The sequence below is a fragment of the Rana temporaria genome, chromosome 1 (assembly GCF_905171775.1).
Source record: "Rana temporaria chromosome 1, aRanTem1.1, whole genome shotgun sequence".
NCBI lineage: Eukaryota > Metazoa > Chordata > Amphibia > Anura > Ranidae > Rana > Rana temporaria.
In genome coordinates this window covers 358,325,899-358,340,748 of record NC_053489.1, presented here as the reverse complement: position 1 = coordinate 358,340,748, position 14,850 = coordinate 358,325,899, and the positions used below count along the sequence as shown (strand labels likewise).

General features: G+C 42.3%; 1 protein-coding gene across 4 annotated transcripts in view; it reads right to left on the bottom strand.

The window, feature by feature from the left end:
- Nucleotides 1-3,854: 3,854 nt before the first annotated feature.
- Nucleotides 3,855-14,850, bottom strand: part of LOC120909799 (acetylgalactosaminyl-O-glycosyl-glycoprotein beta-1,3-N-acetylglucosaminyltransferase-like) — a 247,983-nt gene continuing 236,987 nt past the window's right edge. For 2 of the 4 annotated variants that reach the window (XM_040321540.1, XM_040321533.1), the window contains exon 2: nucleotides 3,855-6,429. In XM_040321540.1, the coding sequence (XP_040177474.1) occupies nucleotides 5,272-6,429 (1,158 nt within the window). In that variant the 3' untranslated portion in view covers nucleotides 3,855-5,271. Of the gene's footprint in view, nucleotides 6,430-10,905; nucleotides 11,037-13,412; nucleotides 13,562-14,850 lie in introns of those variants that run through there. The other 2 variants (XM_040321550.1, XM_040321546.1) reach the window with 2 other exon arrangements.

Sequence of the window (14,850 nt, the reverse complement as noted above, 5' to 3'; positions counted from 1 at the left end):
TTTGCAGAGTCCGTACCTGCAGTGAGTATGATGTCGCGGGCCTGACAAACCACCTAACGGGCTGGATGTGGCCCACAGGCCTTACTACGGAGACCCCTGTGACTGTCCAACACACAGCAATCAGGGCCGTCTTTAATATTGATTGGACCTTGGGCAAACATTTTCTTTGCCCCCCCCCCCCCAATGCAATTTTACTCTCCACCTGCTTTGAAACATACAGTAGATAGCAGCTAACCTCCAAATCAGTTTAGTACAGCGGATCAGGCAGCAATTGTAATTGGTTGCCAGAGGTTAAAGGATAACATTACTGCTAACTTATTAGTTGCTAGAGGTTACAGCACATCATTTCTGCTTGCTGATTGGTTTTGGTTGTTAGAAGTTATTGCACATCATTAGCGCTCACCCATTGGTTGCTGGGGCTAGAGGTGGTATGAGCAGTTTTAGTGGCAGGGGGGAGATTGGAGGGTGTGATCAGTGGAAGTGCTGGGGGGTTGATGAGATCAGTGACAGTGCTGGGTGGGATCAAATACAGTGTTGGTGGGGATGGGATGAGTGGTAGTGTGTGGGGGGATAAGATCAGTAGCAGTGGTTTTGTCTTTCAGAGAGAGGGAGGGAGAGGGCATTGGGGATGAGAGAGAGAGAGAGAGAGAGAGAGAGAGGGATTGGGGATGAGAGAGAGGGACTGGGGATGAGAGAGAGCTGGATTGGGGATGAGAGAGAGAAAGGGATTGGGGATGAGAGAGAGAGATAGAGAGAGAGAGGGATTGGGGATGCGAGAGGGGGGCCCTTAGCCCTGGCTGCAGTCCCTTGTGTGCACCCCCTGTCACAGTCTGTGTATTGGTGTGTATGCTGCATGGTACTAACCTCCTTCCATAGGACGTTAACACTTGCCAGCAGCAGGCAGGACCCTTCTCCTTCTGGGTGATGGGGATGGGGGGTGCTCTGCTCCTTCCGGCAGATCCTTATTAGACCGCGGAGGACTGTCCCGGGTAGCAGTCCCTGGCTGCATGCACGCCCCCCGCCGTCCTCGGTTGGGGCCCGATCTACCTGTCTTCCGGCCTGTTGTCGGAGTTTGGAGTGGAGAGCAGGGTGGCCGTCCCTGTCTATGTGTACCCATGTGCGTCCGCTGAACTTTTTTCAGGGGGGGGCATCATTTTAAGGTCATCCATGCTCGGTCCATTTTTGACAATGTCATGAAGGGGAGGGGCTTAGTCATTATCACATAAAGCGCAGGCATGCAAAGGTTTGAGAAACCTGATGCAACTATCAAGCAACTAGCAACTTTAAATAACAATATCATTAAAAAATGGAGTCCACCCCCCCAAGGAAATAACCACCTCCCCCTCTGTCAGCTGGAGCCAGAAGAGAGAGAGAGCGGCTCTAATTGGATTCGCCGTGCTGCCACCTTACTTCCTGCCTGCTGTTTTTCTCACCGAGGATCATGGCACTGATTTCTAGGGGGGGCAAGCGCCCTCCCTTGCCCTATGGAGCGGACGCCCATGTGTGTACCTCCCGCCGTTCCTTGGGTGCCCCAATCCACCTGTCCCCGGGCCGCTGTCAGAGCCTGGAGTAGAGGGGAGAGCAGGGTAGCAGTCCCTGGCTGGGATTCAAACCTGGCGGCGGTGGCAGGACGATGTTCAGAGCGGGGAGGGGCCGACAAAAGAGAGAAGCTGATTGGCCTGCTCCTCTCCTCTGCACTGAACACTAGAGTAACAGAGGATACAACACTTGTGGCAGCGGCCATTTTGGTGTAGCCGCTGCCGAAAACAATCCCGAATTTCTCAGGACTAATAATAAATTCCGGGAAAACAAGCGGGAAATTCACAATCCGGGACAAGGGTCCAAATTTTGTGATTGTCCCGGAAATTTTGTGACTTGGCAACTATGAATAAACTGAGGCTAGCTGGGAGTGGAAGGGGGTTATATAAAGGAATATCTTTGTAGCCTTCTTTATTTGCCACTGTCCAGTCACCAGAAAGTGATATAACCCAGGAGTAATGATTAAAAACCCTGCATAACCTCTAATGTATAGCTCTGAGGCTACCCTAACAAATAACCAACAATGCATTCATTTGTGCAAAGAAACTTTTCTAAAATTAATATACCAAAAACACATTCCCAGCGTTTCTGGTTACAGGCAGCCTCGGTCTTGCAGATTTATTGTAAGGGCTTTATGTCATCAGGTTCCTCTATGTATTCTGTCCAAACATCCAGATTTGCGCTTCTCATACAAACTGATAATGTCATTCATGGCCCTTGTACAATGAACCCATACTAAGGCTCTTATTTCTGAAATATGTTTTATTATTGGTGTACAAATAAATCTTCAATTTACATTTTATTTATTACTGTACATGACATACACATACATATTTTAATTTTGATAGAAAAGATGACCATGACTATTTGAGCTTTACTGCATCAATGAAGTATCATTAGGTGACTAATTGCTTACATAATATAACTTGAAAGAAAAAATTAAAGGACAGGAAGGTTTTGATCAATTATTTATATCAGACATCCCAACCTGCCAAAACTCATTTTAGGGAGGTGGCAAAACCATTTCAGGGAGGTGGCGCTGCGCGCTGTTTCGTGCAACCCCCCCATCATCAGTGGATGATCAGAGGCTGCAGACATAGTACAGGAGATGGTACTAAAAGTATTTAAAGTCAGCAGCTGCAGTATTTGTAGCTTCTAGCTTTTAATACAATTTTTTTTTTTATGGCAGAGCTCTGCTTTAACTAAAAGCCGTTTGCCAAGGTGGCAGACGAGACATGTAGTCTAGTCATTGACAGATCCCTATGAATGATGCAGCTGTGCAGAGCCCAACACAGCCACACGGATTTTGAAATGTGACAGTGGGTGCAGGGAGAGGATTCCCCCCCCACCTTCTGTCACAGGGGCTTGGGAATGCAGAGGGAAGTTCTGGAGCATGTTACACCCAAAATACAGATGTAATGTGTGAACTTTTCCTCCTAACGGCAGTTTTTTCTGTAAGTTAAAGAGTAACAGGAATGCAAAGGTTTGCACGTTGTAACAAGTTGGCTAACGTACAAAAGGAAGGAGATGGCTAACCTTCTGTGTGCTTACACACACTCCACCATAAAACTGATGTGTTCTGTATTGGGTGAAATTCCTGTATAAGCAAGTAGTCCCACTGTATTCATACACTCCTTGCAATAATGACCTTTTGGACTTTATGCATATCGGGGCTAATGGCTTTTTTCCAGGAGAGGCAGGAGAAAAGCATCTTAAAAAACACGTCTAGGCTGGCTTTTGAAAATGCGTCAAGTGCTTGGGTGTTTTGTTTATTTGGCCTGAAAATGTATTATGGCCACTCAAATGAAAAAACGCTTAATTGCTAAACCCACCTAGAGCTTAGGTGTGTTTAGACATGTTCATCTGTGGCAGGTGTTGTGTGTGTTTTTTTATTTTTTTTCTGATCAAAAGCTCCTCTCCTGAACGTGACAAGTTTGATTCCCCCCCAGCCCCCCCACATGTCTATAGTGTGCATGGACACACAGGCCAACATGGAGGGGCGTTTAGAGACCGAGGAAGGGAGTGGGGAATTATATAAAAAATAAATTAAAAAAAAGCTATGTTTTTGAGCTCAAGTACGCTTGAGGCCTTACTGTGGCACTAGAGCCAGAGCAGTTGAACAGAGGCAGGGGAGCAACTGCCTGAACTAAACATGCATGGTGCCAATTAGTACAATGCACAATCTTAGAGGATAACCACACAGGTAGTTCCTGTGGTCTAGGGAGCTTCTAAATCTGCCTACTTGCACTTCCAGCAACTGCCACAAGGACAAAACAAGACCAATTCGCAAAACCAATTCCCAATTACCACCTGTTTTTTGTCTCATTTTAGATAAATGTACAAGAACTGGTCGTTTTAATTTTCATGCAGTGATGTCTTATGCTGCTCAATGTTCTGGGATAAGAAAGGATAATTTCTAGCATAAAATAAGTAGATAAAGGACACACCCTTTTTGATGCAGGCAATAAAGAAATTATATGCCAAAAATGATTGGTTAAACTCGCAAGTGATTTTTCTTTTCATTGCTACTTTTCCATTATATAGCTTTGGGTAATAGCAAAGATCCGATGGAAGGTTAGTGTAGTCTAACACTTTTGTTAAATAGTGCATTTATTTTGAGAGGGGTCTAAACATTAGACCAAAAAGAGGGACTTCTCGGTCTCTGTGTGTGTGAGTTAATACATTCTCCATACGTCTTTTTAGCCTATCTACACCATTTAAGGCCTCATGTACACTGCTGCTGGTAAACGGATGTTTAGGCGCAGTTGGGCATTTTTTTCAACTGCTCCTGAACTCTCCTCTGTTATCTTGTCAGTACATGTACACAGGGTCGTTTCTAGGAAGTTCAGTTTTAGAGTTTTTTTCTGGAACCCCAAAAAATGCATTCAGAAGCTGCGTTTAGAGGCATTTCAATCGCTAAACGCGGTGACATTTTTATCAGTGTTTCGTTTACAGACGTTTTTTTATTTTAACCAAATTAACGCTTCTAGACGCAAACGCAGCATGTAAATGCGGCTAAACGTCCGTTTTTAGATGCCAGTTTCAAGCAGTCAAGTTAAATCGTTAAGGAGAGGTTGAACAACATCCCATGTTCATGAAGCCTAAAGCTGAACTCTAGGAAAAAACTTTCATTGGGCCAGCTTAGTTACATGTAATTATGGATAGGTCACGTCCAGAAGACTGACAGGGATTCTCAAATTCAGCATTGTAGTTTTTGCCACATACAATAAGTGCTGTCCCATTCCAGGTGCTGATGCAGTGATTTTTGGTCAGGTACACTGAAGACAGAGTTGCTTACTCAGCACCACCTCCATTCAGAAATAGTATTCTTTCAATGAATAGAAGAGCAGATTTAGAAAGCATCTTCCGTGATGTTGAGGTGCCAAGGGAATAACTCTCTGGCTTTAGTGTATTAGACAAGAAATGGCGGCAACAGGACAGCGCTTACTGTATGTAGCAAGGACTATTATTGAAGTTGAGAATCCTCAGAGGCACTCCAGCTGTGACATATCCGTAATTAATTTTAACCATGCTGGCCCAATATAAGTTAAAAAAAAATAGATTTCTGGAGTCCAGCTTTAACATTGTACAGTTTTAATCTATTCTAAATAGGTAACAGTTTTTAATACATAAGCTCAAACGCAGCTTCCTGGTGTTGTTTCTACCCAGAATCACTTTTATACATATATATGGTATAAGCTATACATGAATAAAAAAAAAAAAATTTTGGCCTTAAGGTTTAGAAATATTTACTATCTGTGTTTTGCAGTTTGGCTTGGCAAACTTTAAGCTTTTCCACATAATTAACATTTCATAGGGTATAAAGCGATGGACCATAAGCATGTCACGGTAATAACAAAGATCAAAAGAGTCTACTTCGTTCGGCATTTTGATACCAAATGTTCTCATTCCTTCATGGTTATGTGGCCTCAGACCAGCCTTCTTAAGGCACATTCCCAGATAAGCATCATCAATAGGAAAAAGGGGAATGTGTGTTGATTTCCTGGAGATAGCATGAGCTGTAAAACCAGACATGAGGATTCCTCCCCCTCCACAGTAGGGTGCAAAAGAATCACCTGGAAAAAGTTCTTCTGGGACATAATACTTGCTATATTTTTCACGAACAGGTGGCATTCCTATATTTAGTGCTCCAACAAAAAGATGCTTTTTTAATCCATCAAATTCTAAGCCTCTCAAATATGTAATAACATTTAAAGGATTAACAAAAACGTCGTCGTCACCATTAAAAATGAACTGTGTCCCTGGGCACCTGAGATCCATCCACTTATGGAAAAGGACCTGCTTCAATGTTAAGTTGTAGAAAGTGTCTTCGAAGTCCCACTGCAGGATGTCTCCATATGTGTGACTCTCTGCTTCTAGCAGCTGCAACATCCTTTTTGATTCCTTTTTGTTCCTTGAAACTCCACTAAGAAAAATTCTTTTCACATTGGCACCCAAATAACTTTTTTCTTCTCCCCATGTTTTTCTTATGGCTTCCCGACGGTCATAATTTGCTGGGGCTGTTTTGATGGCTAAAAACAGGAATACATCTTTGGAGCCATTTCCATCAGCACACTTCATGGGGGAGTCGCGTATCAATGGAAAGCTTTTACAGTGGCGGTATGTCAGAAAATCTTTCATGTTCTGTGGCTGCCCATTAAAGTCTGTGAAATTTTGAGCGCTGTTATTTTCAACACACTTTTCAAATGGATAATCAGTACTGACTGGAAGAACATGACGAACAACCACCTTTTCTGCTGGAGTGTTTTCAGTCTGAGCTTGTTTAGTTTCTGAAAGGAAGAGTGTTCGAAGAACAATCATAGTCACCACTAATGTAACCAGTAAATGGAGAAAATTCTTTTTCATGATGTTTCTGAGTGAAAGTTGATGCTAAGAAAGGTGCAAGAAAAAAGTGCATTAGAAATGGTGGAGTTATATTTACGTCTTTAAAAGTTAAGTAATATCTTTTTAAAAGTGTATATGCTTTTACAATGATTATTTTCACTATTAAGATATACAGGTTTATATATATATACATATATTATGGTATATACACGCGCACAAGCGCGTTGAGGAAACCTGTACTATGGAACAATGGAGGCTGCCACTGCTGTCTTTTTAGCTTCCCTTTTAGTTTCTCGCTAGGGTTCACTGACAACTTCTTGTGAAGGTGTTCTGCACTCAGCAACCTGTTAATTTCCCTGTCCGTCTTATTTATTTAAAACAATGCAGCCAACTTTATCCACTGTATAGAACTCTCACTCGTACGTTTATTGTCTTGTTCTTTTAGAATTTTAGATAAAGGTTTGAAATATGAGCTTGGTAAGAATGTAGACATTTCTGATATGTTTATTGATTTGTAAAAGGAAATGAAATATAAATAGTTTTTTGAGGGAAAAGGAACAGCTCCTAACAGAGAAGCAAAGGAGAAAATCAGTGAATATGAACATAGTGGTTAAAAAAATAGAACATGGCATTAAAAGTGTAAAAACTTGCAATGGGAATCTCTAAAGCCCAATTTCCTTTCTGACCCCTATACTGACTGCTGCTAAGCAAGTTATAGCTAAGGCCTGGTTATCACCGAAATCCCCTTCTTGACAGTAAACTGAAAAGTGCTTTGGACCCTGATAAAGGAAAAGTTTGCATCCCATTTACAAAATGCCATTCCCAAATGTGGGACCCTTGGGGTCACTGAATTTCTTCTGAGCCATTTTGATTTTAATCTCTGTCTAAGATACACTATGCCGCCGTAACTTTGTTCTTTTTTTTCGAATCCTCAAAGAATTTGCGCCGTAAGTTACGGCGGTGTAGTGTATCTTTGGCGGCGTAATGGCGTGCCATTCAAATCTCTGTGATGAAGGCATGCTTTATGTTAATGCGTCGTGACCCGGCGTAAACAACGTTTTTTTTAAACTGCGCATGCGCCGTCCGTGGGGGTATCCCAGTGCGCATGCTCGAAATTAAACCGGAACAAGCCAATGCTCACGACGGTGACGTCATTCTACGCAAATCCCTATTCGCGAACAACTTACGCAAACAATGTAAAAAATTCAAAATTGTACGTGGGAACTACGCCCATACTTAACACTGAGTACGCCACCATATAGCAGCTTTAACTATACGCCGGAAAAAGCCGAACGTAAACGACGTAAACAAAATGCGCCGGATCGCCGTAACTAGCTAATTTGCATACTCGACGCGGAATTCGACGGAAACGCCACATAGCGGCCGCCGAAAAATTGCAGCTTAGATCCGACGGTGTACTAAGACGTACGCCTGTCGGATCTAGCCGAGATGCCGTCGTATCTTGTTTTGAGGATACAAAACAAAGATACGACGTGCAAAATTTGAAATTACGCGGCGTATCAAGAGATACGCCGGCGTAATACGTTTGTGGATCTGCCCCTAAGTGTTTACATATTCTTGACAAGCAGAAAAAAAGAGCTTGATAACAACCCATGCTGCCCTATCTAGCTTCTTTTACTGTAAAGTAATTCATTCTCAAAGATATTCAAAGAGCACAACAAGGAATCTAAATTGAGTTTAGCGGTTTTCTAACAGCTGCTGTTAAGCTGGCCATACACCATACAATTTTCTTATTCAACTTTCTTTAGATTTACCTTCAACTATGTAGTGAAAGGGTCTGCCTGATTGCATGGAAATTGAAAGGGTTTAGGTTTGACCTCCGAATTTATATGGTGTTGGTAAATCTAAAGGAACGTTGTACAAGCAAATTGTATTAATGGTTTATTCGTTTACAATAGAACAAGGGCAGCCTGCCAAGATTCTGGTACAGTAGAAATTATTTGTAAAAAAGAGCTAAGATTTCAGTGCTTCCTTTTTGAAATTCGAAGAAAAAATTTTCAGCAACAGAAGCAAATGAGGGCTTGTTTTTAACCACTTGCCGACCGCGCCATAGACATTTTACTGCTACAGCGCGGTCGAGTTGTTCTGGGAGGACATCCTCAAAGAATCCTCCACTCGCGCACCCCCCACTACACCCTAGAAGTGAAAAAAGGAATTGTTTCACTTTAAGTACATTTTTCGTTTTACATACATGCTCTGGTCCCATTGTGTACTTAAAAGTGGGGTATGCCTGTATAAAATTAGCTGAAAACAATTGTGGATCCTTTGGCATGGTGAAACAGTTCTCATATATGTAATTCAAAGTGTATTTGTATAAGGTGTATTATTCTATATACTGTATTATATGTGTACAGGATGTCTTGCCCTTTGCTTTTTACAATATTTAGGCTTTTATATATGAATGTGTCCAGTGAGTGTCTGAGTGTGACTACTGGTATGAGAACTTGGGACAGCAAAACAAATGTTACAGGGGTGTTAACTAGGGTTGTCCCGATACCGATACTAGTATCGGTATCGGGACCGATACTGAGCATTTGCGCGAGTACATGTACATGTACTCGCACAAATGCTCCCGATGCCTAGTCCGATACTTGTAAAGAGAGAAGTCAGCGGGTGGAGAGCGGGGCGGGGATCAGAGCGGAGAGCAGAGCGAGTCCTCAGGCGGGTAAGTAAAGTGACATGCACACAGACTCGCCTTCCTCCTTATGATCTAATGTTTGTAAAGCTTGCAGCGTGTCTTTCTGCTGTTCAGTATGTCCCACTGTGTAATTAAACCCTATCACTCATCATATCACCCTGGCAGGTATTTTGCTGGATGTGACTCTCCTGCCTGTTTGTATCGATGCTGGGGGAGGGAGTTTTGATAAGCAGTGCACTGAGAATGGCTTGCCTGCCTTTCTCTGGTGAACAAGAACTAACTCTTCAGGAGGGCAGGACATTCTTCCCACTGACCACCAATGTAAGGAACATTCTTCTCATTGACCACCAATGTAAGATATACTCTTCCCACTGACCACCAATGTAAGGGACATTCTTCATACTGACCGCCAATGTAAGGAACATTCTTCTCACTGACCACCAATGTAAGATATACTCCTCCCACTGACCACCAATGTAAGGGACATTCTTCCCACTGACCACCGATGTAAGGAACAGTCTTCTCACTGACCAACAATGTAAGATATACTCTTCCCACTGATCACCAATGTAAGGGACATTCTTCTTACTGACCGCCAATGTAAGATATACTCTTCCCACTGACCACCAATGTAAGGGACATTCTTCCCACTGACCACCAATGTATGGAACATTCTTCTCACTGATCACCAATGTAAGGAACATTCTTCCCACTGATCACCAATGTAAGGGACATTCTTCCCACTGACCACCAATGTAAGGAACATTCTTCCCACTGACCACCAATGTAAGGGGGATTCTTCTCACTGACCACCAATGTAAGATATACTCTTCCCACTGATCACCAATGTAAGGGACATTCTTCTTACTGACCGCCAATGTAAGATATACTCTTCCCACTGACCACCAATGTAAGGGACATTCTTCCCACTGACCACCAATGTAAGGAACATTCTTCTCACTGACCACCAATGTAAGATATACTCTTCCCACTGACCACCAATGTAAGGGACATTCTTCCCACTGACCACCAATGTAAGGAACATTCTTCCCACTGACCACCAATGTAAGGAACATTCTTCTCACTGACCACCAATGTAAGATATACTCTTCCCACTGATCACCAATGTAAGGGACATTCTTCATACTGACTGCCAATGTAAGATATATTCTTCCCACTGACCACCAATGTAAGGTTAAAAAATGACATGACATTAAAAAAAGTATCGGTAATCGGTATCGGCGAGTACATGAAAAAAAGAATCGGTATCGGTGAGTACATTAAAAAAAGTATGGGTATTCGGTATCGGCGAGTACATGAAAAAAAGTATCGGTAATCGGTATCGGCGAGTACATGAAAAAAAGTGGTATCCGGACAACCCTAGTGTTAACCCTTCCCTATGCTATCCAAAAATTTTGAAATTACTTTAGCTGGAGCTACACTTTAACAATACTCCCTTTTCTGACTTGCAAACAAATTCAACTTGGGAACAAACCTACAGAATCTTGTTTGTAACCCGGGGACCGCCTGTAGTGCACAGTATAAAATAAAAATGGTGGTATGCCATTATTAGAAGATAATTACAAAATAGATCTGAAAATATGTATAATTAATTGGTGAAGCTTTAAGTTTTTGCCAACCAGATGTAATAGCCCCATCTGATAAAGGCCTCAAGTATAAAAAGAAAAGCAGTTGTACTTAGCTACCACTCAGCATCTTATTACATTTCCCCTGTGCAAAAATGGTCATTTAGGATGAAACCTTTTGAAAAGCTTCTGACAACAGCCCTGTTTCCAGAACTGAACAATGATAATTAATAAAGAATCAATTATCTCCATGACATAACACAACGGGTAACTTACAGATATGCTGTCACACTTGTGGCCAGTTGTCCTGGTAAGATGGCTTTCAAATATCCTAAATGCTCTAGAAAATGTGTTGGTTGACACAAACCTAGGTCTGCCAACCCATATTTATAGCCATCCTTCTTCATATGCAAATTTGAACAATGCTGACCTGTAGTAAAAGGAGCAGCTGTCATGGGAAATGTCACGGATATCCTTGATTAGATAACATAAATGGAATAGCAACTTTCAATGTACAGCGCTTTAAGAGACCGAGATATTCCATTGGAATATTATTTAGATTCAGTGGTGACTCTAGTGTCACTGACGTGTTCAGTAAGGAGATGGTGCAATAGTCAAACAGTGAAAAGGAGAGACGTTTATGGTTGCTGACCATATGGAAACTAGTGATGATTGAAAAATGAAAATGGTAAATAAACATTTATTTGCTTAACATGACCTCTAACATTTTCTTCTTTCCAGATCTGTGAATAGATCATTTTTACATCATTACAGCTAAAAGGGCATTTTAAACTGTAGTGCTCCCCCGCGGCGTAACGTATCTGATTTACGTTACACCGCCGCAGGTTTACAGCGTAAGTGCCTGATTCACAAAGTCCTTACCTGTAAACTTGCGGCGGTGTAACGTAAATCCGCTCGGCGCAAGCCCGCCTAATTCAAATGGGGCGGGCACCATTTAAATTAGGCGCATTCCCGCGCCGAACGTTCTGCGCATGCTCCGTGTTAAAATTTCCCGACCTGCTTTGCGCGAAATTATGGCGCCCCGACGTTTTTTTGGACGGCGACGTGCGTTATGGTGTTTCGTATTCCAGGACGTCTTACGCAAAAAAAATCGAAAAAATCGAAATTCGACGCGGGAACGACGGCCATACTTTAACATGGCTGTTCTAAAGATAAGCCATGTTAAAGCAGGCCTAACTTTGCGACGGGAAAAACGACTAGCGACGACGTAAGAGATTGCGACGAACGCGCGTATCTTCGTGGATCGCCGTAACTAGTTATTTGCATATTCTACACCGACCGCAATGGAATCGTCACCTAGCGGCGGGCCTAGAAATGCATCCTAAGACCCGACGGTGTAAGTCAATTACACCTGTCGGATCTTAGGGCTATCTATGCGTAACTGATTCTATGAGTCAATTCTATAGAATGATTCTATCTATGCATAGTTAGGACGGGCGGATCACAGAGATACGACTGCGTATCAGGAGATACGCCATCGTATCTCTTTTGTGAATCTGGCCCTATAGCTTTACCTTAGCCCATCATTGGGGATCTTAGGACCTCTACAAGCTAGCCAAGCTCCTCTACTCCTTGCCTAACTGCTCTACACTACCTTTTATGTAGCTACTCAGGGAGGAGTGAAGGGGAATAAGACAGAGCCATCTCAGTGATGGCTCTGAGTCTGATGGGGCTACTGACATCACATTCAAAATGTCAGTACAAAGTAGCAACCCCAAAGCTTTGGGATGTCTACACAACAAAGCTTTTTACAGGTAAATATCGTGCTTAAAATAAGTTAAATGCATTCATCATCCTATGGGAAGATTTTTGTTGCTATAAATGGTATGGGCAGCATCTTTTTAAGATGGCACTATTTATCTGATCACTCATTCTGGAGACTTGCCTTTTATATGTACATTGTTGTGTATAAGCATTGGATCTTTTAATTAAAAAAATATATTCTAGAGGCTCTTAAAATGAGAAAAAAAAAACACAAACTCTATATTTTTAGTAGGAAAACAGGAGATGGTGCAAGAACCAACTAGGTATTGTCTGTAGTAAAGCTTAAAAGTCCCAAAATTGGTTAAAACAATGTAAAAAGGGGGGGGGAGGTAAGGTATAGTCAATTCAGGTGTACACTGGCAGCAGCAGCAGCAGCCGCCTTGGGGTGGAAGTACAACTCTAGAAGACAAAATAGAAAAAGAACATGGTGTGCCAGACTCATGAATGACCCAGCGATGAAGGTGACAAGCCGCAGGAAGATGGATGGCAGCGGTGGGGCCTCTGTAGATGTCCAGAAGGCTAGCTGGGCTGCACGGCGTATGAGCTCTATGACGTCCAGAAACCGGACTTCCCTTCATCGCTGGGACACAGCTCCTCACATCGTGTACTGCACAGTGACCCCAGACCCTTTATTACCTATATGCCTGAATATTACAATCTCCTTGTGAGTAGCCATTTGGCTTGTCTGTCCAATTAAATTAGTTCTTTATTACTACACTGAGTCTGGCTTACCTTGTTCTTTTTCTGTCCTATATTTTTAGTAATGCTTCTAATCTTACTGTCTTATGCCATTGGAATTATTGATTCACTATAATGCTACAATGAAGAGACAGATGCCAAGTACATTGTGGAGAAACACAGATGCATTTTTTAAAGTAAAGGTGATAACACTTTAGACATCAAACACTACATTAGCAAAGAACAAATCAAAAATCTAACTAGCATTATTTATCTAAAAGAGAAGTATGGACTTTTATTTTTTCCTGAATCATGCTTACCTAGGTGGATACGGCATCAGTCCCCCGCCGACTTTAACATTGAGAACGGAGCGATTAACATCAATTGGTTCTCAGTGTTTCCTGAGAAGAGAGCTGGTGACTGTCAGTGACCGCTCTCTGCTTTGCCACCTCCTCGCTCATTGGAGCCTCAGCCCACTGTCTGATGAAAACGGGTCACAGGAGTGCAGAACAAACTGAACTTCTGTCATCCACAGGAGAAGTACAGCCAAATTAGCTTTGACTGTACTTCTCCTTTAAGGCAGTTTAGAATCTTTTATGTAGCAAAGTGAATGTGTTTAAAGTGTACTAACTTAAACTATTGAATAATGGACAAGCAAACATCAATTATTTTTTAATTTCCTTTGCATATAGTTGGGTATTCATTGCAAAGTGAATTTTCATTTGGATTCAGCTCGTTAGCCTTGCTAAGTAAACATGCTTTACACCTTCAGTAAATAAACCCTTAGCCATATAGCAGTAACGTTAGATTTTAAAGACTTTTTATAAATTTTTTGTGAATATTAAATAAATGAATGTGGCCATTTTGCAAAAAGAAAAAAATATATAATAATTAAAAAAATGTTTTTTTTGCACTGGAGACTGCAAAGCCTTGCAGCTGCCATTAGTGTCTAATGGGGGTTATTTACGAAAGGCAAATCCACTTTGCACTACAAGTGCAAACTAAGGGGCAGATCCACAAAGAAATTACGCCGGCGTATCTATTGATACGCTGGCGTAGTTTGAATATTCCCACATCGTATCTTTGTTTTGAATCCTCAAAACAAGATACGACGGCATCTTGGCTAGATCCGACAGGCGTACGTCTTAGTACGCCGTCGGATCTAAGCTGCAGTTTTTCGGCGGCCGCTAGGTGGCGTTCCCGTCTAAATCCGCGTCGAGTATGCAAATGAACTATTTACGGCGATCCACGAACGTACGTCCGGCCGGCGCATTTTTTTCCGTCGTTTCCGTTCGGCTTTTTCCAGCGTATCGTTAAAGCTGCTATTATGAGGCGTACTCAATGTTAAGTATGGCCGTCCTTCCCGTGTACAATTTTGAATTTTTTACGTTGTTTGCGTAAGTCGTTCGCGAATAGGAATTTGCGTAGAATGACGTCACCGTCGTAAGCATTGGCTGGTTCCGGTTTAATTTCGGGCATGCGCACTGGGATACCCCCAGGGACGGCGCATGCGCAGTTAAAAAAAAAAGTTGTTTACGTCGGTTCACGACGTATTAACATAAAACACGCCCCTATCACAGCCATTTGAATTCCGCGCCCTTAAGCCGCGAGAGATACACTACGCCGCCGTAACTTACGGCGCGGATTCGTTGTGGATTCAATTTAAAAAAGATAAGTTACAGCGGCGTAGCGTATCTTAGATACGCTGCGCCCGGCGCAGATGTATGTGGATCTGCCCCATAAAGTGCAAAGTGCACT